Below are 26,620 nucleotides of genomic sequence, written 5' to 3' on the forward strand. Positions count from 1 at the left end.
AAACAAATTCTTGAAATGACATTTCCAAGAATGTTTTCAAATGAAATCCTTTATTCCGGAAATAAAAAGTATGTTGCTGTTAAAATAAACGATTGCGTCCTTTTCCTTTATTCATCTCACCATCGTCTTGAACGTTTTCTCCAGCCTTTTGAACACTTTCCTCTTTGCGCTCTGATCCAACCATGTCAAAGTGCAAATAAAAGTGGTGACAAACCCAAAATAAAGCCGATAGACCATGATCCTTTGCGCAAACAAAGAAGCCTTTGAAAGCATTATATTGCATGTTATGCCTTTATAACTGTCACGCATTGCACATTTAACATTGATTGAAACGGTGAAAATGGGTACCTCTTCTTCACAACCACAATTGCAGTCGTTTGATACGCATGTCTATGAACAACTAAAACAAACGAAGAAGGAAGTGAGAGAACAGCGGCCTCTGATAACACAGAACGTCATAGAGCAGATTTATTCACAGGAAGACTCGATGGTTATACGATACAGCAACTTAAAAGACATCAGTGAAATAACCAATCACCTTGAAACAATCTTCAAAGATGAGCAAGCTTTGGAGTTTCTTACAAATGCTGCTCAGAAGATGATATCTGCATTTAAAAGTAGTGAAGAGATGACTGAATTGTGTCGCTGGAATCAAGTTAAGAAGGTAAATAAAGCATAAGGAAGAAAGGTATTCTCAAAGTAAATTTATGTGCAAGCAAAAATAATCTGACTTGGTAACTGAGAAAAAAATAAAAGTCTCTACTGTCGTATTTTACATACCAAGCGATTTTAAAGTAAAATACTTCCGCCATTAGCCACCATACGACATGTTTCTCATACTTTTACTTCTAAGAAAAGTGTTGCGATGAAACACACCTCTAATGCAAACGATACAAATATCTTCATGTTTTCGAAATTTTTTTATGGTGGTTATATCGCTTTATTTATGTAAATTCATCGCTTCGGTCCAAAAGTGTTGTTGCCAATAGTTTTTTCTCTGAATAAACAGCTATATTTGTACTTTTTCTGCGCATTTGCCGAGAACGCTTAATGGAAAATATTATAATACATTCATTTCATTTCCAGTGTCTATCTAATTTCAAATGCTCTAAATTATAAGATACAGAAGTGTGGAGATCAGGTCGTCGGAATGGAGTTACATTACAAAGTCGTTATCAATGAAGATAAGAATGTAATCAGGGCAAATGATACTATCGTTATACTTGGTTACAAGTTCATTAAGAGTGCTCTGAGTACCAAAGTACACAATCTACCTGGAGAACAAGATCTGAAAGCTCTACGATTTTAAGCCATTACAAACAATAAGTTTTTGATTGATTTCAAGTTATGTAGCATGAAAATAAAATGGTGACTCAGGCAACAATGAAACGTTATAGTTAACAATATAAAGCTCGTATTTTGTGTATCACAGCGTTATACCCATTGAAGTAAATATATCTGGAATGGTAAATCAGGGCTTAAGCTATTTTTTGTAGGTAGACCCAGTCCTTTATAAAAGATTTTTACTAAAATTGTTTCTGTTTTGACTAGATAATTTTGGCACGAAAACCCCAATTATATCACCTAAAAGCAATTTCTATCAGAAGTATGATAATCAAATTTGATATTTCCATAGTTAACAAGGCAGAAGTTTCAAAAAAATTTGGAAAAAATATGACAATACGCATTGACGTTCTGAAAAACCGCGCGTTTTTTACTGCTTTTTATGTGTTATTGAAAGGTCTCGGTAAATTCAAGATGTCAAAACTCAGGAAATAGTCAAAACAATGTAAAATACATCTGTTTGGAAAGTTTCGAAACGATTTAACTTTCTGCGATTGAGAAAAATGCATTTAAAAATTAACGTAAATATTGTTAAAAGAAAAACAAACAAACCTCTCTTAAATGACGTCAGCGACACTCAGTAGTAAAAGTTTCCATAAGGATTTCTCAAAAATGTTTTTTTATTTCGAGGGAAAAATGTAAGGCTATGAAAAATCTAAGTTATGCCTTACACTTGTTAAATACACAAGCCTATAAGGTTACGTTAAAAATACGACTAATTTGCCGAAGAGAAAAATGTGTTTTTTAGAAGGATTTTTCATGCCACGAAAATACACATAAACACACAGCTCAATGTCATAAAGAAAAGTGAACGCTCTTCGTAAGAGTCGTTGAAAAGCTATTTTATTGATATTAATGCATATAAATCCAGAACATTTTTCAAATAAGAAACACGTCATTCTTATTTTGCCTGTGTAAAGCAAATACTGGGAGAAAAAGAAAATGAAAACAATGATATCACGGCGGGCCGATAAGCTTGGTAGATGATACAAAAACAATAATGAAATAAACAAGGAAAAAATTGTTTGTCATCAAACAAAATACATCACTGGAGCATTATTTAAACGTAAAGAGCCATGAATCATACGCAATAAAGTTGTATAAAATGTTATGAATATTCAAATATGTTTTATATCGTAGCTATTCATGTTTTTTAACATTCAGTTCCCTCTTGTAGACTTGTATTAGTTTGTCGATTGATCGTCCTCAATTCTTGCTGAATATGTTTCTCCTCGAAAATATCTTGCTATTGTATGAATTAAGTCTGTCAGATGCAATTTTAAAACACAAAATGTGAGAAAAAACCGACGCCAAATCATTTTTTCACGTTTTTCTAACGCCAAGAAGCAAAACACACATCGGCCCCCGAAAAAACACGTAATATTTCAGGGGGGAGTTTGACATATTTTAGATGTATTTTGGCTTCAGCCAATCATGGGACAAAAACGTTGATAAAATAACGCTACTGGATCTTGCAAAGTAATATGTCAAAGGTTTTGTAGATCATGTGGCAGTGTATAAAGTATTCAAAACGTGGCATTACGCCTGAAAATATCTTTTTATAAAAATATAAACCCATATTATTTCAAAATCACAAAATCATGACATCTCTCTTTGTGACAATACTGTTTATTAACAATTTATGTAGTATTATGTAGAAAAATATTAATATATATCAATTAATACATGCTATATATAAATATAAATATATAATGTTTATTAATACATACATATGTAAGTGTGTAAATATTTATGTCAATATGCGTGTGTGTTAATACGTGTATAAATTAAAAGATATGCTTCGTTAGTTTTTCTTCAGTAAAATGCATGAATTGATAGATATAATAGAGTAAAGTGCTTAGTGCTGCTGAAAAATGCATTTGATTAACGCAAAAATTTCACCCCAAATATGGCTTGAAATACGTCGAAAAATTTCTTCATCTGTTGGAAATCCTTGCACTGGAAGACATACATTTGCCCTTTTCTACCAAGCAGACATACCAAAAAGTCTATGTAGTCTTTGTTACCATGATGTTTGTTGATAATTCGAACGTGTTTGCCTGGAAGTATGTTTGATAGCTCTACAAGAACAAAAAATCCGTTAGCAATCATAACTCATACAAACGGGCAGCTAGAAAGAAATGATAATGTTACTTAATCACAGGCTCACAGCAACAGCGCAGTGTTGCAAAGGAATGACTGATTGGTAGTGTAATCAATGGCGTAGCTATCCCGCATATTTGGTCGTGCTATGTAAATTTTTCTATGTTCACTCATGTTAAAAACAACAGATTTTTAAAGCAATGAATAATGATAATGTTTTGAAATTTACATTGCACGACAAAATTTGCAAACTAAAGTTAAATAACTTTAAAACTAGTCCAGTTTTTGATGCAGATTGAAGATGACCAATGTGCAAATGTAGCATAATGATATTGAAGTTCATTACCTTTTAGCAAAATTTTGGTCGTTTGATGTCGTCTTAAAAAGACATGATCAAAGTTTAATGTTGTTTCTTCAGAGTTTAGCTGCAAAATTCCTTTCACTGGCTTTGATAAACCTGAACATCAAAGACAAAAAAATTATTCAACCATGTTCAAGTAAGACAATCCGTTGAGTAACAGTGCAATAAAAGCACTGTTACGCGATATTATATTTTTGAAGAGTTAGTTTGCCAGTTCAACTACATTTGTCTATCAACTACATTTTCTTATAAGGAAAAATTAAACATAGAGGCAAATGTTTAATTCTTTCAGATGATAACAAAATCAAATGTGTTTACAACATATAAATTTAATGTAAAGCATGACAGACTCTTTTTATGTTTTTCTACAGCCTGCATGTCTGAAGTTAAATGCAAAAGAATGTTTTTCAATCAAATTGAGTTGAAATATTCTGATTACATTGAATATATTTCACACATGATCACATCACAATACGCAACACATACGTGTACATTATATTAATGTGCATGTTGGCTTGGTTAATGAAACCCTGACAACCAAATCCATATACAAGTTGTCTAAATTAATTATGTAGGTTAAGGTTTGTACACAAATTAATCTTAGACATCTTAAAGAGAAAATATACTGAAAAAAAAAACAACAACATACCCTCGCTTGTCGACATTTTGAAATGCTAAGACAATATGCTCAAATCTTGTTGTCTTAAGTTTAACAATTGTTAAATTTTGTTGCGAAAAGTTGAAATTAATGGCAGGCACAATTTTAAAATTACCCATAACTTACGAAAAATATTTGCTACATATAATCTCCTGTATTACTTTTTATTTATACGTGGCAAAGTTTTTGTATGAAAACTTTTCAAAACAATATATGTCATAAATATTTATCACGTACATTGAAACCTAGAAATATTACTTTTTATTTATACGTGGCAAAGTTTTGTATGAAGACTTTTCAAAACAATATATGTCATAAATATTTATCACGTACATTGAAACCTAGAAATTCTTTTCAAAACAATATATGTCATAAATATTTATCACGTACATTGAAACCTAGAAATCTTTCACGAGAACTATTTATCACGTACATTGAAACCTAGAAATCTTTCACGAGAACTATTTATCACGTACATTGAAACCTAGAAATCTTTCACGAGAAATATTTATCACGTACATTGAAACCTAGAAATCTTTCACGAGAACTATTTATCACGAGACGAGAACTATTTATCACGTACATTGAAACCTAGAAATCTTTCACGAGAAATATTTATCACGTACATTGAAACCTACAAATCTTTCACGAGAACTATTTATCACGTACATTGAAACCTAGAAATCTTTCACGAGAACTATTTATCACGTACATTGAAACCTAGAAATCTTTCACGAGAACTATTTATCACGTACATTGAAACCTAGAAATCTTTCACGAGAAGTATTTATCACGTACATTGAAACCTAGAAATCTTTCACGAGAAATATTTATCACGTACATTGAAACCTAGAAATCTTTCACGAGAACTTGAAAAACTGTATTTTGAGTTTATAAAGAAATTATCAAACAATCTTCAAACTGAGAGTAAAATTTTCACTGGAAATAAAGTTTTTTACCAGCCCTCTACATACCTGATGTACCAAGCTTGCAGACTGTAAACCCCCTCTTCAATGATTCTATTAATCGTTCCTGATGCTTAAATCGTGCTGGATGAAAACTTAAAATTTTAAATGAGGACTGATACTGCATTACAGCTGTTGTCATCATTATTGTGCCGCAGATTTGTCCACGACTTTCATCTATTAATTCATGATGCGTTCCAGGAACGTAAAGAATATCCATTTCTTTTACCAAATCCTTCCAAATCTCAATATCTGAGGGAATGCTTGAACTCGTCTGATCACAACTAATGAAGGTTATCTTCTCGTCAAAACATGCCTTTCAAAAAATAAAATTGTGATCACGTTTATTTGGTGTGCCGTTAGCATGTTGCGTTGAAGGGTTTTGCAACCTCAAAACATTTGAAAACCATTCATTAAAATTGTTGAACTCCAAACAAACCTTTGCAGGTTGCCAACTGAGATGAGCTTCTTTAGCTGACTTCAACTCAAAAACAATAGTGTCGACATTTCTTCTGAGAAAGAACTCTATGTTTCGTTTATTAGCAATATCTTCTAATGCATCAATGACAGCTCTGTAATCTTCGGAGCTCTCGTAAAGATCATGAACTTGACTTTTTGTTACACCCAGTGACGTATAAGCAGAAACCTCTATCAGTCGTCGAACCTAAATCAATATAGAACCAGGTATAAATATCCAAAGAAAAATATCACAAATGGACATGAGCTTTTGTAATTGATTTGCCTTCATTTATAAAGTTTGGTTTTTTAAATAAAATTAGCCCTTTTATCAGCAAGCAAAAATGCATGCTGTGTATTTTATGTTGTAAGGAGGGACAGCTCATATATATGTAATTTATATGATATTTTAATGTTTAAAATATATTCACCACAATGTCCATTGCATTTTCTAAGTTGACTTCAGCTTGATTATAATAGAAATCTCTTGCATACAATAGAGAATTAGGAAACCAGGCGTATGTATCAACCATCAAAAGCATTACAACGGTCTCCTTGTTTCTCTTCAACTGACTTGCCATTTCGTAAGCAACAGTTCCACCAAACGAGTATCCCGCTTAAATTAAAAGAGCAAAAACATTCTCATAACTATTTAGCAGTAATATTTAACAAAGGATTAGTTTTGTAAATTTTTCCCTGAAATCAAAGATATAAAGTTAGTTATCTTTTCACAATAACAATCAATTTACTCTAATTTGGCCGTAAAATAAATAACCAGTGGAACTAAATCGAGGTTCGGCTGCTGTCATGCTCAGCATGACTAATTTTTCTTTTAAAATTTTTCCTGCAACTAATATTTCAATGCGCGAAGAGAGTTTTTCTGATTTTTTCAATCTCTCCATTAGAACCAAAAATGACTTTCTGAGCAATCCCTTTTAACAAAGTGTGCGAATTAGTTTTGTGGGGCAGCAGATTGAAATTATGTTGTACTAATAAAGTGGACGGACACTGTAAAAAACATTCCTTTATTTGCTTGAAAATTATTTATTTTTACAAAAACAAAACCTGCAAAGGATTTCATTGCACAATAAAATAAACGGGCTGACTACGCTACTTTGATGGGCTACAACAAGTAAAGGCGGAAACACAAAGTAAATACGATAGTAATTCAGGGTAAGAAGTTTCCCAAAGGTTATTTAGCTGTATGTCATTTGACAAACCTACCACTAAGTGGGATAAAGACAAAACAATTAAATATAAAATGTCAAACTTACCCAAGTAGTATGGTCCTAGACGTTGAATACTTTTAATTAATGTAATATATAGTTTCGCCAAAGTGTTTACTGTGCCATAATCTGATGTCTCAAAAAGTTTTCGTCTATTCCAATGCCATATAGTGCAACATTTGTCTTAAAGTAACAAGAAACAAATGATAGCAAGGAAAAAGTCTTCATTGCATACTTTGGCTGTGTCTTATTGTGCCTGTCTTGAAAATTTTACCTGATCTTGAAAGCCCAAAGCAAACGAAGCCAATGACAAAGCAGACTTATGGCTACCATGGATGATAAATACGTTTATTTTAGCTTCATCTGAAGAATATAATGAGATCACTTTCTCTTTCTCAATAAGTGAGCCTTCAATGTTTTCATCACTAGTTCCGTTAATGTTCACTGTTCCGTCTACGTCATCACTGTTTGCTGTCTGTCTTTTCTTTGCAATCAACTCATCGATTTGCGCCATAATATCATTGATAATTGTTACACCACTTGTTTTAGGTTGAATGAAATAATGGGACTAATAAAGACAAAACACATCAAAAATAAGGTAAAACTAATTGCCTCGTGAAAACAAGCATTTGGACAATCGCAACGCATCTTTTGTAAATATCGGACTTTTATAAATAGATTTTATTACTAATTTTCATTCTAAAATGAATAAATTTGAAAATTTAGGTCATATGAACAAACCTCAAAGATAACCCCAAGTTTAATTTGAAGTTTATTTTTTATTGTTGTAGCAGCCATTGAGTCGATGCCATATTTGTGAAGGCTAATATTCATATCATAGTCAGTTTCATCAATTCCAGACCACGTTGCCAACAAAGTTTGAACTTCATTTGTAACTTCTTTTATTCTTAATTCCAATGGTTGTAGAGCGAGGTCTTCAAGTGACCACATTTCATGCTTTCCGGAGGTAACATTTTCTAATTCTCTGATAATTTGTAGCCGCGAAGATGGATGATTTTTTAGATAAATTTCCCAATTTATTGGACATATACAAACAGAAGCAATTGTTCCATCCCCCAAGAGAAGACGTTCTAAACAGTCGATGGCTAAAAAATGTTTGAAATCAATTGATTATATGGCAAGCGTCATTTCAAGCAAAATGGCCAATCAACGAGAAATCAGTCAGGTACAACTGAATATATGCTGAATATATATGAATATGCACACCAGGTCAAGTTACGCCCCTGCCTGGAAATTTGCTTGACCAAACTTCCAAGTTCCAACAGCATATTGATATGCATTTTTCATACATTCTTTACACCTTGTACTAGATGCCTCTAGTGTACTTGTTGGCTAATGTTTAGGGTTGAACAACTATTTTGAACGAATTGCCGTAATATTTTTTCAAGTATGTTCTGTACTTTTGCCAAATAATTTACCTGTAGTATAATGCAAAGGAGAAAACCCGCTCGACTCAAGTATCGGCACAATTTCTGCATTTCTTTGGAGAACGCCAGCCCCAGTTATTGGTCCCCACGCAATCGACAAACCTGGCAGACCCAATTTGTGCAAGCGGTATTCACAAAGTTCATCTAAAAACGTGTTTGCAGCAGCATATGCTATCTGACCAGAATTTCCAAGAACTCCTGAGACTGATGAAAATGTGATGAAGAAGTCAAGATCCATTGAAAGACTAAGCTCATGAAGAACCATACCGCCTGATGGAAAACATAAATTATATTTTTGTAGCTTTTTTCACAAGGACTGAAACTTTGTGAGAGTGAATGCCAAAGAATGATGAGTAATTGTCGAAAAATGACAAAAAATAAAGCGATGAATAACGTGCTTGTATAATTATACAAAAAACGAGTTTCTCTGCAGAAATGTACATGCTTTGAATCTAAATTTTTGTCACTAAAAATACTTTTTTAGCAAAGAAAAACTTACCTTTCACTTTCGTTTCCACAACCCTTTTGCATGTTTCTAGGTCAGCCTCACCAAGTAATTGATCAGCTAGAACCATCGCAGAGAAGACAATTCCAGCTAAGGGAGGCATACTTTCCATTTCTTTTGCCAGACGTTTCATCTGTTCTATCGATGTGACATCTACTTGTCGATGCACAATAATCGAGGAGGTCTCTGTTTGTAAACGATGAAGTTCAGCAAGTTTTTCTTGATTAGGAGGAGAGCGAGCGGTGCAGATGACTGTTTTTGCGCCATTTAAAATCATCCATTTGGCAATTTCAAATCCAAATCCACGAACACCTCCAACGACAAGATAAGCACGATCGTGTTTAAAGCCGTTTTCATCCATTGGAAGACTGTAAAAATTAAAACTTTCTGGAAGATTCTCAGGTTGCATTGATATTGTGTAGAGGCCATCTTGATTTTTTTCAGAAGAATTGAAAACTTTATTACTGGATTCACCCATTATGTCAAAGATGCTTTCATCGCAGTATGGTATATTTAGCACATATTGCAAACGTCGTGAAGTTTCTAAAGCTGCAAAACAACTATCAAGAGTTTGTGAAAAGAACTGAGAATTTGTGATGGAACATTTTAGACTGCTCATGATAACTTTGATGTCACTGCCATGAATAGCCAAGTTCATCTTTTCCTCTTCATTTTCATTCACAAGAACCACGCTACCTCCAGGTTTTAGGTGTTTTACAACTTTGCAAGTAACAAAACTATTTAAGTTGCTAAGAATGCATATAGCGTCGAAAAAAGTTGTTCCCAACTCGTCTCTTACAATTTCATTGTCAGTAATAACTGTTAAGTCTTTATCGCTTTTCATGAGCTTTGTGTTTTTCACTTCGTTTACATAACATACGGGCCGAACACCGATGGACATCGCCACACATGCAATGATGTAAGAAATATTTTGATTTTGATGATATATCAAAACAGTCTCTTCTTTTGAAAATGCTAAAACGTTTTTAAGAAGATGGTATGCCAAAGCCAGGGGAAAACTGAATAAAGTTGCTTGTTGAATGTTGAAATGTGGGTTGATATTTACGAAATAGCATTGTTCGACGTCCATGAAAGTTTCAAGGTCACCAACTTTGCAAAAACCAGTTACAATACGGGAATCCATTTTCTTGGAATTTAATTTTCCAGAAAAACTCAGATAATCAGATATTTTGCTTTTTTCCAAGGCTTTTGAAGAGCAGGATTGGCATAGTAAACTTCAATGGTCGGTGTTTCCTTATCTACATCTTGTTGTGTCGTTTTTTGTAAGAAAAGGTTTTCAGACCACAATGCAATTTTGAAAGGTTGCATCTTTCCATTTTTTTAGATGTGACAGTTTCTTTTTCGAAACTCCTTTGTCCCAGTCGTTTAACTTTTTCACACGGTTGACATAACGCTCTCCATTTCTATATGCTATTTCCTCTTCTATTGTTTCACTTGTCACATCTTTTACCATCAACTGAAGATCTTTCTGTCTTGGATTGCATGATAAATCTATGACAGCTGAAGTCAGTTGCGGAAACTCTTCAGATAAACTTCTTCTAAAACCAAACACAGACGATGCCCATGGAAATGATGAAAAGTCATTTGCGTCATTATTGCCTACAACTGTTATCACACCTGAAGTAACAAAAATAATTCGAATGCTTTTAACGTAAGCCTGTCTCTTACAAATTTCCTGAGAAACAGTTAGGGAACTCTCAAAGGAAAGAGGGTGAATTTCTTTAAAGTTGGACGGTATTGCATTAAAGTTTCTCGTTTCTGTAGGCAAAAAATTGAGCACAAGCAGCCTTTGGTCTGCACTGAGCGTTACAAGGATTTCATCAAGTATTTCAGAAAGGGAATCTAATTTTTCAACAATTTTCACATTGTCGCCTTCTGGGATGTTTCGGATAAATTGCTCACCAAAGGTAGATTGATCTTTGATGATGAGCCAAACGTTATGATGCATACACTCAGGTAATTCAGAGCTCATCTTTTCCCATTGTGAACTCAGGAACAAATTTTGAAAATTCGCTTCACTTACATTTGATGGAATCTTGGCAAAAACAAGTTTTTCGATTATTAAAATTGGTCTTGCATTACCGTCCATCAACAAAATCTTGAAACCTGATTTATTATTTGTTGTATAAGCAAACAGATTTTCAAAATGACGAGGTCTACGAAGCATGGTCAAATGTGTGATTTTCTTTGGAACAATTTTTCCTTCCATTGTATTGAAGAGAAGCGTTGTTTGTAAACAAGCATCAATTATGGCGGGATGAATAACATAAGCAGAGGCTTCTTCAATAATTTCTTTGGTAGGACAAATGAGAGCAAGGGCTTTCGTTTCACTAAGCCATGCATCATTAATCAAGTCAAACTGCGTTCCAAAGTTGAAACCTTTCTTTAGACGTTCATCTTCAAAAACTTTTCTACTCCATCTCATCATTCCAATTTTGAAATCTTCAACTCCACGATCATTGCCCCCTTGACGGTTTTCTGCAACTTGCAATAATAAAATTATTGAAAACATGGGAATAAAGAAATCCAAAATTGAGGAAAAGAAAAGTATGAAAAGTGTGTCTTTTTAATATGTGTGGGAACTGCACTTATCATAATTAGCTAAAAACACTTTTTAGCTAAGTTTAGTTAGATTGATTGAGTCTCTAAAAACATTAGTTGAAACTAGTAGTAGAAAATATGAGCTGCAGCTGCACCAGTATCAAAAATGAGGCTCAAATGTTATTATCATTCATGTTAAGACTAAAAAAACGTTTCTGAAGTAAAGGTTACCATGAAAGAAAGTATATACTACCTTTTTCTTTGAAATCGTAGTTTTCATTTGTTGTTAATGATCCAACTGAAAGCAAAACCTCATTGTCTTTCTCGTAAACATTTGTGATTTGAAATTGGCGGCTTCCTCTTTCATATTTACAAGGCAAAAGACGAGTGCGAAATAGAAGGGAATCTTTGCTGGATAACGAGAGCAGATTATCAAAGCTCAAACTCTCAATATATGGTGCTAAACCTGGCGAAACATGAATTGACATAGCAAGGATCATCTCAACAAATACTGCTCCCGGTATGACAGGAATATCTTGGTCTACAAACTTGTGGTCGGCAATGTAAGCTACGTCATGTAGGGTGATATCAGATTCCCATGCTTGCAAACCAGTGAAAGCCAAAGTTGTGACTGTTTTGCCAAGAAGAGGATGAAATGTTATCTTGGATGCATTTAATTCATACTCTTCTTGTGTTTTTTTTGCAAGGAAGTTAACACACTCAGAGTGAGGCTCTTCACGGAACCAAATTTCAGTCTCTTGCCATGGATATGTTGGTCGCCGGAAAAACGTTTTTGTTCCAGAGCCTTGTACGTTATGCCACGAAAGAGAAACGCCGTTTACAAAAAGCTGACAAGCACTATTCTGAAGAAAATATAAGTGCTGTTCTTTTACTGAACGTTTTGGAATTGTTTGAATCACTGCAAAGTTGTTTGTTCTGTGAGACTGAGATTTTTGATAATTTGACCATGTTTGTCGAACGTGATAAGAAAGCTGTGGAGCTGCATTCAATTCCACAAAGAAGTGATATCCATCGGAAAACATTGCTCTTAGTGCGGGCTCAAGTAAGACTGTTTGACGGATATTTTTCCACCAATGCTCAAGTGAAAGTTGCTGACCAGACAATTGAGTCCCTGTCACAGTGGAGAAAAACGGTATGGTGCTTTCCGTTTGGCGAACGTTAAAATCAAAAGTTTTAAGAAAAATGCTTCTTTAATTTCCTCCATTTCTTGACTGTGATAAGCCCGTGACGTCTGTAACTTTTTAAAGAATACATTATCCATGGTGCTTGAAACATGAGTTTCTACCTCTTCCATCGAATCTTTTCCACCAGAAAGTACAACGCTTCCAGGGTTGTTTACGACTGCTATATCAACTTTATTTTCTAATCTAAGCACGTTTAACATTCTTCTTGTTTCCTCAAATGAAAGGCCTATGGCAGCCATACAACCAGTTGTAGAACACTGTTCATGTAACTGTGATCGAAATAAAACTAATTGCAATGCTTTCCTTAAATGCAAAGCACCACATGCCCAAGCTGCTGATATTTCACCAAGGCTGTGACCAATAACAGCTGATGGTACCAAATTCCAAGATTTAAACAGTTCAGTTATTGCCACATGAACAGCAAACAATGCTGTTTGTCCGATCGGATTTTCATGAAGACGAGACAATTCCTCAGGCTGGTTGAGTTCGTGCATCAAGGACCATGTAGCATTGTATTGTTTTAATAGAACATCAATTTTTTGAATGCTTTCTTTAAATACGGGTTCATGTTTTATCATGTCCTTTGCCATCCCATACCACTGAGATCCTTGTCCACCATACAAGAAAACAAACTTTTTGTGGTTATTCGTAATGTGACCAACTGCCAATAATTTTTCCCAACCAATCTCTTGTTTAGAAAATTTGTCTAAAACCATTACTGCATCATGGATGTTGATAAAAGCAAGAGCTAAACGATGTGCATGAAGTGAGTACCTTTCATTCAAAGAGTAGCAAATGTTATCTTTCAAAGTTCGTCGTCGTCAGCTATTGTTTTGAGTAAACCACACATTTTCCTTGCCATTTCAGTTAAATCCTTTTTTGAAGCAGCAGATAATGTCATTACACGATGATTTATCTGTCGAGTGGGCATCACAACAGCTGGAAGCTTGGTAACTTCTTTTAGAATAGCATGAGCATTTGTACCACCAAAGCCATACGAAGAGACTGCAGCAGCTCTTGGAGCACCATTGTCGGTTTTCCATGTTTCATTGCAAACTTGCACCATCATTTTTCTTTCTGGCAATCTAAGTTGCGATTTTACCTCATGAACATTAATAGTTGGCACAAACTGAGCATTTTTTATCATTAAACAGGTTTTTATCAAACCAGCCAGGCCAGCTGTAGATTCTGTGTGATTGATATTGGACTTTACTGAGCCTACACGAAGTATTCGATTGCTGCTATTTCCATAAACTGATGCCAATGACGCCATCTCCACAACATCACCTACTGCTGTACCAGTTCCATGAGCTTCAACATATTGTATGTCATCTTTCGATAGACCTGACTCTTCAAGGACTTTTTTAAACAAATGGCCTTGAGCAATGTCACTCGGTGAAGTAATTGTACTTTCTGTTTGACCATCGTTGTTTACTCCACATGCAAGAATTTCAGCGTAAATTTCGTCACGGTCATCTAAAGCTGACTCTGTAGATTTTATAATTATAGCAGCTACACCTTCACCCCTACCATATCCATCTCCTTTAACATCAAAACACTTACAACGACCATCCTGAGCTAACAGTTGAGTTTTGCAACTTGCCAAGTGAAAATGCATACTGTTGAAAATTAAATTAGGTGCACAAACAATAGCTACATCACATTCACCACTTTGAAGATGATTAAAAGCCAAATCAAGAGCCACCAAAGAAGATGAACAGGCGGTGTCGACAGTTAAACTTGGACCAGTTAAATTGAAACAAAACGAAATTCTGTTGGCAATAATAGAGGAAGCAGATCCTGTTGAAGCAAACTGATCGATATTTCGAATATTTGAGTCACCTAAAACAAAGGAACTATGGTCTAAATTCATACTTCCGGCATAAACACCTGTTTTGCATTGTTGCAAATCTTCCAAGCGAATGCCAGCGTCTTCAATTGCTTCATAGACTACTTGTAGTAGCAAGCGCTGTTGGGGATCCATTGACTGAGCTTCGATTGAAGATATTCCAAAAAACTGATTATCAAAGCCAGTGACGTGGTCTAGAAAAGCTCCACTGACAACATAATTTTTGCCTGGAACATCTTTACTTGGGTTGAAATTTTCCATATATTTTTTAGAAGTTGGTCTATTTGTAGGGTAAGATCCATGACCGGCACGACCTTCAACAAGCATGTTCCAAAAAGCATCTTTTGAATTTGCTCCTCCAGGAAAACGACAACCTATTCCACTAACTGCAATTGGAATATTTCTTTGTGTTACTTGAGTGTCTTTTTTTAAGGTAGAAGGACGATTTTTTTGAATATTGCGCTTGTGCCGAAAACGTCTCCATTTCTGTAAAAATGAATTGAGATTTTTTTCACGAAAATCACAGACTTTTCCTATAATTGTGAGGAAAACGGGTAATATTACCAAGCCATGAAGCAAACCAAGCCCTACAATTCCAACAAACATCTTGAAAAAAATTTGAAATACAGTTGATGAAGCAAAGCCTGTTGGCAACATTCCCAGAAAGGTGCTCAAGCCACCCAGAAGAACACTTCCACCAATATTGTGTAGGGCATCGATTGCACGTAATTCAGGTGACGTCGCTTTAGATGTAAGAAAGTGATAAGCAATGTGAGTATTGTAGTCGACAGAAAAGCCGAGTGCCATGACTAGATTAATCATGGAGATTGAATTTAATGATACATTCCAAAAGTACATCACTCCGAGAAGTTCAATTATTAGAGCAACAAATCCCAAAAAAAGACAAAAAATGACAGAGAAATGATTCAGAAATATTGATGATATTAAGAGAATTGAAATGGCTGCGACAATTAAGTTTGTGATTGTTTCTTTTAAAACATGGGCATACTGCTCAAAGTATATAAATTGCAACGACGCAGCAAATGCGTTCACACGCTTGAGTGTTAAGTCATCTCTAAGACTGGTCATCATGTCTCGTTGGAAAATGGAGTCTGGGCTACTTTTGGAATATATCAACATTCTTGATGCTGTCAAATGGCTTTTATCTTCTGAGAACTTAACATCTTGTAAGAATCGCCTGTACTCTGGTAATCCAATAAAATGCCTCAAATTCTTATAGAATATCTTACTTTGGTTAACGTCCAAATTATTTTCTTTTGCCCAAGACAAATATTCACGCAACCAAGACACAGATCTCGCAGTAAAATGTTTATTATTTTTAACAACATTTTCAGCCTGCATGTACATGTCCTGAATTTCGCCACTTGTCTGATTTTTTCCAGGAAAAATTAGATTGACCTCTATATTGAGATTAAAACTTTCTTCGTAGACGTCCAAGAATCTGCGAAACTGTGAATCTTTAGTTGTTAAAAGTTGTCTGTTAAATCTTTGATCAATATTAATTGCTCCGTAAATTCCAGCGGATAGAAGAAGCACGGACGCCATCAGAACAGTCATTTTTCCCAATCTACTTGTTATGAATTTTCCCAGTCCTGTCAGAACGAAGGTGAAATCATGTTTCCTAGATTCTGAGCAACGAATTATTCTAGGTGATGCAATGATACAAGGTAGAATATCCATGCGTTGAGAGTTGATTCTTTTGATATCAAACCAAACACAGGTAGCGAAAACTGTCAAAATCATAAAAAATGCTGCGACTATTGACAGAGCAGCGTAGGTACAGAAAAAGCGGATTGCTGGGAAAAGAGAACGGCAGCTTACGGCAAAAGCAACTAAGTCTGTTAGCGTTGTTATGGTGATGGTTGGACCACTGCGAACCATAGTACCTATAAGCATATATAAAGCTGGGATATCCTGACGAGACATTACATCAAGCTCATGTAATATAATGAATACATCATCAATACCAATGCTAACAATCAAGAATGGTAGAACTCCAACTAAACTTACAAATGGAACCCCAATATACATCAAAAATCCTAATGAAGCTGATATACCTAAATATATGGATAACAATGAAGCAAAACCTAAGAGTTGATGTCCGAATTGTAAATTACCACCTCTGCCGTTCACTATACCGCTGAAAAACCCCATAATAACAAATGTTATTGTAAATAATGCAATATCAGACCTAGTACTATCATCCACCGAATCATCAAGGCTTCTTTCCGCTGCAAAATATATTTTGGAGTACTTTGTGTTCTTTGAAAATGAAGAAGACACCTCAAGAAACTTTTTTTCCCACTCAAGAATGTCTTCCCGTTGTTTACTTTTTCTTGAATATTCATTCATAAAAAAAACCATTCGTAAGCCATTCGTAGAATTAATTGTAAGAGGCGAAGCTGATTTTCCGAAAATAGTGTTGAAATTCTCGTTTAATGTTCTTCCATTTGCCATGAGAAAACTGTTATTCTTTAGCGTTGCATGTATTTTTGAAGAGACGTTAATCAAGTTTTTCGCTTGAAAATCAAAGATTTCAAGTAGATTTGTCGAAACACATCCTGTATTTTGGCTGGATCTATAACAATGTTGATCATATCCCGATATATTTGCTACCATGTTGTACAAAGACAACATCTCTGACAAACATTCATATGAGAGAACAGATCTGTTTCCCTGTGGCAAAATGAGTATTTCTTCCATTCGAAATTCTAGTTCAAACCCAAGGCTTCTTGCTTTCTTAATGTCCTGTGATGCTTGACTGTCTTCAGGTAAAAACAAATATTTTACATTTTCTTCAACCTCAAGCTTGACAAATCCTGTAGATAGTGCTATGGCAACCAGAACAATAAAGGATATTACATGAAGTGGTTTTCGTGAAAGAAAAATTGCGATTATTTTGAAAGCTTGTTCGAGTAGAAGCATAATTCCTTTTTGCAATAGTAAAAACATCCCGAAGAGTTCATATTTGACTTCTGATCGAGTCTCCGAAAAGGATCCAAGCTCATGCTCATCACTTCTCTGAACGCTGAAATTCAGATATATTAATTGAATAAGCAAAGTCAATTTCCGCAATTGAATTTGTTGCTGAAATATCGTGCGTTTGTGAATACAATGTTTGAACGGACTAGGTTTCGATTGCCAGTAAACAAACTGTAGTTATTTGGCATATGGATTAATATCGAATACTTTATGTCACGGGTTTTTATTTCATTTGTTTTTTGTTAATAATATTAGCATCTATATCTACACAAAATTGTCTGTTTTGGCTCTCTGCTGACCATTTCCAGGACATTTTTATTTTCTTGAAATGTATCAAATTCCTTTTACGATAAAAACTAGTAAAAAAAATACAAACTTCCGTCGTTATAGTTTGACGGTTACGTGCATTGTCAGTCAGACATCAACAAACATGTAACATTTTCAGTTAAAAACGTAGCATGTGTGTTCTAATTAGAGAGATGATTTGCAACGACAACACAATATATTGCAATCTATATAAACACAAAAAAGTCTTGCTGTTATAGATATAAATCATCAACAAAACTTAAATCTGTTTTTATTCAACTGAGTACATGAAAAATATAGCATAATATTAAATTTATTGTGGCTTTCTTAAATGTATTAATGACGGTTTTCTAAAGATCTTCGTTTGAGTGATATCGTCGGCAGATAATTACCCCTTATTAAAAACCAAAAAGATTTGGTACTTGGCAAGCATTTATAAAAAAAATCAAGATAGAATCCAAAAGTTGAGAACAGCGAATGAAACTGTGGTTCCCAGTTTATGGGTTTTACAAGGAAGCCTCCAACTATCAAGGACGGTACTTTTTGTTTGCCTCGCGTATGAACGTAGATAAATGTGCAATGTTTCATTACTAGGTGAATAAAACTTTTTACTCATTCGATTATATTAAATGCAAGAGAAAGAAAATGTATATCATAGCTAATTTATTTCTAGTGTTCACGAGTAAAATTTTATGTCATTTAATCTCGTCACTAAATTTTTTGCTTTCTTTGATCCAATGGCCTTTTTTTGCCACAATTCTACTATTTGTTCTTTATTTTAAAGTTCAAAGTTATCATTTTATTCCTTGTTGGCTTTTTTATATGAATGAATATTTGGAAAGCTAGCTACTGGATGTTATATATACTTTTTTCTATAATTAACTTTTATATAAGGACTCAATTAGCTGGTCATTATAAGAGATGATGGGTTAGAGTTTTGACTCTGAAGATGACTACCACTAAGATTGTCAAAACGTCAGTCAACAACAACAAAAACAGTCCTTCTCAGGACTATACCAACCTGGACGATCTACATTTACAAACATGTAACGATACTCCCGTGTTCAAACCATTTACTTTATTAAGATGATGGGTATGTCATTAACGACAACAATATTAGAAAAAATGCGTGATGCGATATCAGGATTATACATAATGCAGTCAAACGTTCACTGATATAAAATTTTTTATTGAACAAGCTTTCGGCTGCTTAATAGTTCTTTCACTTTTGATAAAAGAACATACTACAAAACATTCAGGCTTACTTCACATTTGCTCAGTAAGTATTCTTGGATTGAAACCAAACTCCAGGGGATTATCAAACAACGGGGCTCGCCCACGATGGCTGGTGCCCACAATACATTAATGAAATATTCGTTTGTATTTGACCACCAACATGGCGGTTATGACGTAACATGCAGTCCCTCTATTTTAGTGAAAGATTTATTTTTGTACGTCAGCCACCGGATTGCTCTGTTTCTAATTGAGTAAGGCATTCTTATCTTGTATTTTTTGTTGTTTTTTTCTGATAATTTTTTTTTGGTTTTGGCATACAGGAGGGGGAATCAATTGATGAAGTTATAATGAAGTCTTTGACTCCAAAGCTAGTCAGCAGAGGGACTATGAACTGTCTGTCCCTTTATACATTGCTGCAGAGGGGAAATTATTTCAAAACTTAATAGCTCAATTTTGCCAGTGCAAGGTTTGGCAATTTTAGTGAGCTGCTATTATATATTTAATATTGCATATCCCACCTCGGAAGGGAATGTATTTGTTAAGAATTAAAGTAATTCATCGAGCAGCCATAAATTTACAGAAAGATGGTATTTTATATAGCTATATTGACGTTTTAGATATAATTATTATGCATATCTTTTTTATTTTTTTTAAAACTGCATTTCTTGTCGTTATTATATTTGTTAATTAAAAAATTGTTCTTCGTGTGTTTTGTCAAACTGTCCTAACTACAGGGAGTTATAATTTCTACATAACAAAACAACTCCGTAAGAAGAGAAGAGTTATTTTAACTCCACTTTTGGAGTTACGCTTACTCCAAAAATGGAGTTAAAATTTTGTAGTAAAATTTAAGTCCAAAAAAGGAGACATTCTGCACCTTTTTATTGTACTCCACTTTTGGAGTTGAAATGACTCATTAAAATTAACAGTGTTTAACACTATATAAATGCATAAAAAAGCGGAAATAAAGTAATATGCTGAAATGTTCTGTGTGATAGGCATAATTATTGTTTTTTTAAAAGAATTTTATATTGTGCTGGAAGTGGTTTTGAGTTTTTATCAACTGCTTTGGTTATTCCAGTGTGCCATGATTCTAAATCTTTTTGTGTTCTGTAGTTTCCTCTGTCAATAATACAAGCGTTTTCAATTTTATGATTATTGTCCCAAGCATGGATAGCGATGTTTGACCCCCGAGTGTTTCCCAATTTGATACTCCTCATGTGTTCCTTTTTTCTTCTCTGGAAACATCTTCCTGTTTCACCGATATAACTACAATCACATTCTTTGCAAGGTATTTTATAGATGGCATAGGTTTGCTATTCAATAGGTGGTCGGTGTTTGGGTGATAGGAATTCTTGTTGTAATGTCTTAAGGGGTTTGTTAGTGACTCTTATATCATATTTTTGCAAGGGGCGTGTTAGTGTTTCAGTAAGTCCTTTTATGTATCGAAGAACTGCATAGCCGTGGAAATGTTTTTCCGGCTCGACCATGTTAAAAAATGTACAGAAAGCCCACACATACAGACAAGTACCTTGATTTTCATTGACACCATGACAAAAAACATAAAGCCAGCACTGTAAGAACATTAATACACAGATCTCTCTTAAGCTCCCTAACACAGATGAAGGTGAGACGAAAGTGTCGGAAATTATGTAAATAAATTATGATTGTTATTTGAGACTAGGAACTTATCGTTAAAGCGGAAAAAGGAACTTATGATTATTGAGTATTTTAGAAGGGTCAAATTAAGACGGCATTGTCTTTTGTTGATGCCTGTGAACGAGTAAGGAAATTGGAATTGATGTATAACTTTGTAAAGAAATAGAAGATGCAGATAAGATACGAGCGGAATTCGAGAGACTAATTTTGGATTCAAACGATATCATCAAGGAGTACATTCCCCTAGTTGAAACGGCAACAAGGACATTGAACGACACATTGAATAGCAGTTCGAGTAGTGAGACACAAAGAGTTATTCGAGCAAAACTCCCAAAGCTGGAAGTAAAGAAATTTAGCGGACGGTTACTGGAATGACAAAAGTTTTGGGATTCGTTCGACAGTGCGGTGAATAGCAATGATGGATTGGCGGACGTAGACAAGTTTGCGCACTTGAGGAGTCTTTTACTCGAACCCGCAAGATCGACAATATCGGGATTTGCGTTAACTTCGGCGAGCTATTACGAAGCAGTAGAATTATTGAAAGTTAGATACGGCAAAAAGAACGTGATCCAGAAAGCACACATCCAAGAGCTGATGAATGTTAAATCCATAACGGACGAAGGAGATGTCGACCAGCTACGGCGGTTATACGACACCTGCGAGACGAACTACCGTGGGTTAAAGGCCCTAGGAGTGGACGAAGCCGCGTATTCAGCAATCGTAGTACCAGAAGTTATTGCGAAATTACCGGACGCCTTTCGATTGACGATTTCGCTGAGTGGTCAATGAAAGATGCGTTGAATGCGATTCTTAAAGAGTTAGAGCTTCGAGAAGCTCACAAGCCGATCGGAGAAAGGAGCAAGGGAAATGACGGGGAGAAACAACGAGAAAGATCGAGACATTATAGACGAATCGGGTCGGCGTCAGCGCTTCAAGCAAAACACGAAGGTCGCAACGAGGGGTCAACAAACGATAAAGCAGCACGAAACTGCGTTTACTGTCTCGGAGAACACAGACCGGAGGAATGTAAGAAAGTCCTTAATGTAAATAAGAGAAAACAGCTGATTCGTAAGTACGGAAGATGTTTTATTTGCTTGAAGAAAGGACATGTCAGTAAAAATTGTAATAATATTAATAAATGTAATGCATGTGGGAAGGTCAATTGTGAAGCCAATGGGATTCTTTCCGGCGATGTTCAAACCAACCATTCTATTTTGGGATCTCATTGTATGGTAGAATTACAGACAGCACAGGCTTTTATTAAGGGAGATAAGGGAAGTGTTAGAGTCAGAGTCTTATTTGATTCAGGAAGTCACAAGTCATTTGTGAAAAAGAAAGATAATACAGAGAGCAGGCATTCAGTCTATCAGAAAGGAATAGGTAGATATCAAATCATTTGGTCAAGAGAAGGCTGAAGGTAAATTGCGAGAAGTGTTTCAATTAGAGTTGACTTCAGTTACGGGGGGAGAGAGTGTGAATATTGAAGCATATAGTGTAGACTGTGTATCTCAACTTAGAAATGAACATGTGGAGTTGAGAAAAAGGGATTATTCTCATTTAAAAGGTCTGTGGCTTTCAGATGTTTACAAGGATAAGGATGTTTTGGAAATTGAGGTTTTGGTCGGAGCTCATTATCTTTGGTGGTTTCAGGAAGGAAATGCTGTTCGGGGACAGGTAAATGAACCGGTGGCTGTGTCTACTAAATTAGGTTGGGTGTTCTCCGAGCCCATGAAAGCAAGAAACGATTTAGAAAACTTACACACTCAAGTAAACTTCATTGCTCATGAAAGCTCTAGCAATTTGAATTTGGATATGAATGTCAATCGCAATTTCAAGAGGACGAGATTCACGAGTCTTTGAAGGATTCTATTGTGTTTAATGGTAAAAGATACAGTGTTAAATTGCCTTGGAAGGAAATACATAGATTTGATTCTACAAACTTTAATGTAAGCTTGAAAAGACTAAAAGGTCAGTTAGTCCGGCTGAAGAAAGAACCAGACATTTTTGATAGCATGACAAGACAATCAAGGATCAGTTGAGTAGCGGTGTTATAGAACCAGTCATAGAATTAGAGCGAGCCGATAAAATACATTACCTACCACATCATGCAGCTGTTCGTAAAGATGGGAAGACAACCAAGGTGCGAGTTGTTTATGATGCGTCATGTAAAGAGTCACCAAAAGATTCCTCGCTTAATGACTGTTTGCATGTGGGACCCAATTTAGCACCATTGTTATTTCACATTTTCATTAGGTTTAGGGAGAAAAGAGTTGCGTTAGTGGCAGACATTGAAAAGGCATTTTTGAACATTGCAGTTGACACTTTGGACAGGGATTGCCTAAGATTTTTATGGGTTGATGATGTGAATAGTGAAAGGGTAAGACCTGTGGAATACCGGTTTTGTAGAGTAGTGTTTGGGGTTAATTGCTCTCCATTTTTGTTGAATGCAACGCTACAGTATCATTTAGACTCATTCATGGAAGTAGATAGAGAATTTGTTAGGAAACCCAGAGACAGCTTTTATGTAGATGACCTTGTGTCAGGCGATCAATCGAGGAAAGCAGCAATTATGTTATATGAGACAGCAAGTAAGCGAATGGCTGCAGGGGGATTTAAGCTTAGGAAGTGGCTCATTAATGATGAGAGTGTTCTTAAAGAAATAGAAAGGAAAGAAGGCAGCAATTTAGAAGGGAGATAGGTAGATGTAGTTATAAAGAATGTGGTTGATGATCAAACTTAAGCAAAAGCATCTGTTGGGGAAAATAGTAGTAGTGGAAGTTTTGAGAAGGTACTGGGATTGGGATGGGTGTGTAAATCAGATCAATTTGTGTTTTGCCTGTGGAAATTGGCTGAAAGAGCAAAAACACTCATTCCTAGTAATTTGGACTACTTGACTTCAGGATTATTTGACCCGTTGGGTATTGTAAGCCCAATCATAGTTTGTGTTATTGTTATTGTTTCAGGAGTTGTGTATTGAGAACATTGAATGGGATAAAGAGTTGGATGGTGACAGGAGGAAACGGTGGGAGGTGTGGATAGAAGAGTTGGAGCAAGTAAGGGACTTAGTAGTGACGAGATGTGTTTATGGTAGTTTGATTGGTGAGACAAAGTGTTACTTGCATGGGTATGCAGATGCCAGCCTGAAAGCATACTGTGCAGTAATATATTTCGTAACAGAACTAAATGGGGCTTATCATGTAGAATTACTTACTGCGAAAACGAGGATAGTGCCATTGAAATCGCAGACCATTCCCAAATTAGAACTTATGTCGGCTGGGATATTGGCAGTGTTAATGGACACAGTGAAGTCAGCGTTGAGAGGATACGTACAGTTTATTGGAACATACTATTGGTTAGACAGTATGACTGCATTGTGCTGGATCAGTAATAAGGGAGAATGGAAACAATTTGCACGCCATAGAGTTAACAAAATTTTGAAAATTGAGCAGAAAGTATGATTGGAGACATTGACCAGGTGTAGAGAACCCAGCTGACTTAGGTTCTAGGGGAGTTGCAGCATCACAATTAAAGGTAAGTGAGCTTTGGTGGAAAGGACAAAGGTGGTTGTCAGGTCCACAGTGCAAATGGCCAAGGGCAAAAGAGGTTAATGATATAGAGGAAAGTCTTGCTGAGGTAAAAAGGATTGCATTAGTTGCAACACAGGTAGTAGAGAGTGCAGTGAAGGTTGGGGATTTTAGTGATATAGAAAGACTTGTAAAGGTCTTTGAAGGCAAAAGTTAAGCATGAGGCAGGAAATACGGGAGCATTGAGAGTATCAGAGCTGGTGATCGCAGAGCAAGTGTTGATAAAATGGGCTCAGAAGGAAGTAAGGAAATGAGTGATTATGAGCAAATAGTCAGACAATTGAACATAGTGGAGCGTAATGGAATGATTAGATGTAAGGGTAGACTTGGCAATTCAGAGTTAGAGTTAGAAGCGAGGGAACCAATTTTATTGCCTAAGGATCACCACTTAACAGAATTAATCATTAAAGATTGCCATAGGAAGGCTCCCATAGTGGGGTGAGAGCGACCTTAGCTCAGCTACGCAGAAAATTGTTGGTGCCTCGAGGTAGACAGATTGTGAAAAGGATGATTGGTAATTGTATGATTTGTAGAAGGCATCAAGGCCAGGCTTACAAAACACCAGTGCAAGCAGATCTGCCAGACTTTAGAGTACAATATTTCCCTCCCTATTCTAAGGTAGGTGTGGATTTTGCGGGACCATTGTTTGCAAAAGAAGGTGGGCAGATGGTTAAGGTGTACATTGCATTATTTTCTTGCTGTGTGACAAGAGCAATTCATCTTGACTTAGTGGATAGTTTAAGTGCACGTTGTTTTTTGAATTGCATGCGAAGGTTCACTGCTAGAAGGGGAACACCTTCGCTAATGGTTTCGGACAATGCCAAGACGTTTAAAGCAACTGAGAAAGCATTGAAGGGGATTTATGATAGTAAGGAGGTGAAATCATTTTTGGAAGGTAATAGGTTGGTGTGGAAATTTAATTTGGCAAGGACAACTTGGTGGGGTGGATTTTTTGAAAGAATGGTAGAGTTGGTGAAAGGTTGTCTGAGGAAGATATTGGGTAATGCTAAATTGAATAGGGAAGAACTGTTGACGACATTAGTTAAGGTACATTAAACTCCAGACCATTGACGTATGTGTACGATGATGAAGTAAATGTGGATGTACTGACTCCTTCCCATCTCATGTTTGGAAGGCGATTAGCATCTATTCCTGACGAGGAAGTTCAAAACGCTATTAGGGATAAAGATGAGGGAGAGATAAAACGTAGGTTTATATATTTAGCGAAATTGAGGACACATTTTTGGTCAAGGTGGAGGAAGGAGTATTTAGCATGATTAAGAGAATACCATAAGGTCGGAAAAGTGAAGGGTAGTTTTTGTCCAAAAGTAGGTGATGTCGTTCTTGTTTTTGAGGAAGGTTTAAAAAGAGGGTTATGGAGAACAGCGAGAATTGAGAGATTAGTCGTAGGAAAGGATGATATAGTCAGAGGAGGAGAAGTCAGAGTTGTCAGTAAAGGAAGGCCTCAGTATATAAGCAGGCCTCTGCAAAAATTGTAACCACTTGAGATAGATGTAAGGGTACATGATAACGGAGTGCAAGGTAGAGAGAAATTAGAGGATAGAGAAAAGGAGAGCATGGCAGGAAGTAACAGGAGACCCAGAAAAGCTGCAGCTGTGGATGGATGCATGTTGGCGGACAAAAGTTATGTTTGACCCTAAAGGCTCAAAGGGGGGAGTGTGTCGGAAATTATGTAAATAAATTATGATTATTATTTGAGACTAGGAACTTATCGTTAAAGCGGAAAAAGGAACTTATGATTATTGAGTATTTTAGAAGGGACAAATTAAGACGGCATTGTCTTTTGTTGATGCCTGTGAACGAGTAAGGAGCATGAATTGGAATTGATGTATAACTTTGACTAGAAAATTAAATTGATGACATTTTGAGAATTGTGTTTGACTGCGCGCTAGCTTTAGATAGTAAGTATACAGTCCCATAGATAACCGGCGGCGGCATAACTGCTTTATTTCAGATTTACATTTAAAGGAGCTTTGATCATATGAAAAGATATTTATCATAACCAGTAAGCATGACACATGAACCAATTTTAACATTCATGTAATTATATAATTAAAGACATGTTGGTTACATTCTATTTGCATTTGTTAATACAATGTTACTAGTGACTGCTATATAGCACACCTTGC

General features: G+C 35.6%; 2 protein-coding genes across 2 annotated transcripts in view; one reads left to right on the top strand and one right to left on the bottom strand.

Moving 5' to 3' along the window:
- Positions 1 to 275: 275 nt before the first annotated feature.
- On the top strand, positions 276 to 1,532 carry LOC124454452. Its single transcript, XM_047005260.1, has 2 exons — positions 276 to 664; positions 1,121 to 1,532. The coding sequence occupies exons 1-2, from the start codon at positions 341 to 343 to the stop codon at positions 1,307 to 1,309; spliced, it is 513 nt and encodes a 170-aa protein (XP_046861216.1). The 5' UTR covers positions 276 to 340; the 3' UTR covers positions 1,310 to 1,532.
- Positions 1,533 to 2,957: 1,425 nt separating this feature from the next.
- LOC124454932 overlaps positions 2,958 to 26,620 on the bottom strand; it is a 40,621-nt gene continuing 16,958 nt past the window's right edge. Inside the window, 15 exon segments of the mRNA XM_047005685.1 lie at positions 2,958 to 3,425; positions 3,794 to 3,904; positions 5,441 to 5,747; positions 5,871 to 6,095; positions 6,319 to 6,503; positions 7,162 to 7,246; positions 7,249 to 7,296; positions 7,388 to 7,681; positions 7,855 to 8,219; positions 8,553 to 8,831; positions 9,061 to 10,288; positions 10,370 to 11,571; positions 11,882 to 12,817; positions 12,820 to 13,686; positions 13,689 to 17,731. Coding sequence (XP_046861641.1) covers positions 3,229 to 3,425; positions 3,794 to 3,904; positions 5,441 to 5,747; positions 5,871 to 6,095; positions 6,319 to 6,503; positions 7,162 to 7,246; positions 7,249 to 7,296; positions 7,388 to 7,681; positions 7,855 to 8,219; positions 8,553 to 8,831; positions 9,061 to 10,288; positions 10,370 to 11,571; positions 11,882 to 12,817; positions 12,820 to 13,686; positions 13,689 to 17,731 — 10,372 coding nt within the window. The 3' untranslated portion in view covers positions 2,958 to 3,228.

Source organism: Xenia sp. Carnegie-2017, unplaced genomic scaffold (genome assembly GCF_021976095.1).
Source record: "Xenia sp. Carnegie-2017 unplaced genomic scaffold, XeniaSp_v1 HiC_scaffold_3, whole genome shotgun sequence".
Taxonomy (NCBI): Eukaryota; Metazoa; Cnidaria; class Anthozoa; order Malacalcyonacea; family Xeniidae; genus Xenia; species Xenia sp. Carnegie-2017.

Excerpts from the sequence above, each read along its gene's own strand:
- LOC124454452 (XM_047005260.1), top strand. The coding sequence starts at position 341 with ATGGGTACCTCTTCTTCACAACCACAATTGCAGTCGTTTGATACGCAT. Across the intron at positions 665-1,120 it reads GCTGGAATCAAGTTAAGAAG|ATACAGAAGTGTGGAGATCA; the intron begins GTAAATAAAGCA and ends CTAAATTATAAG.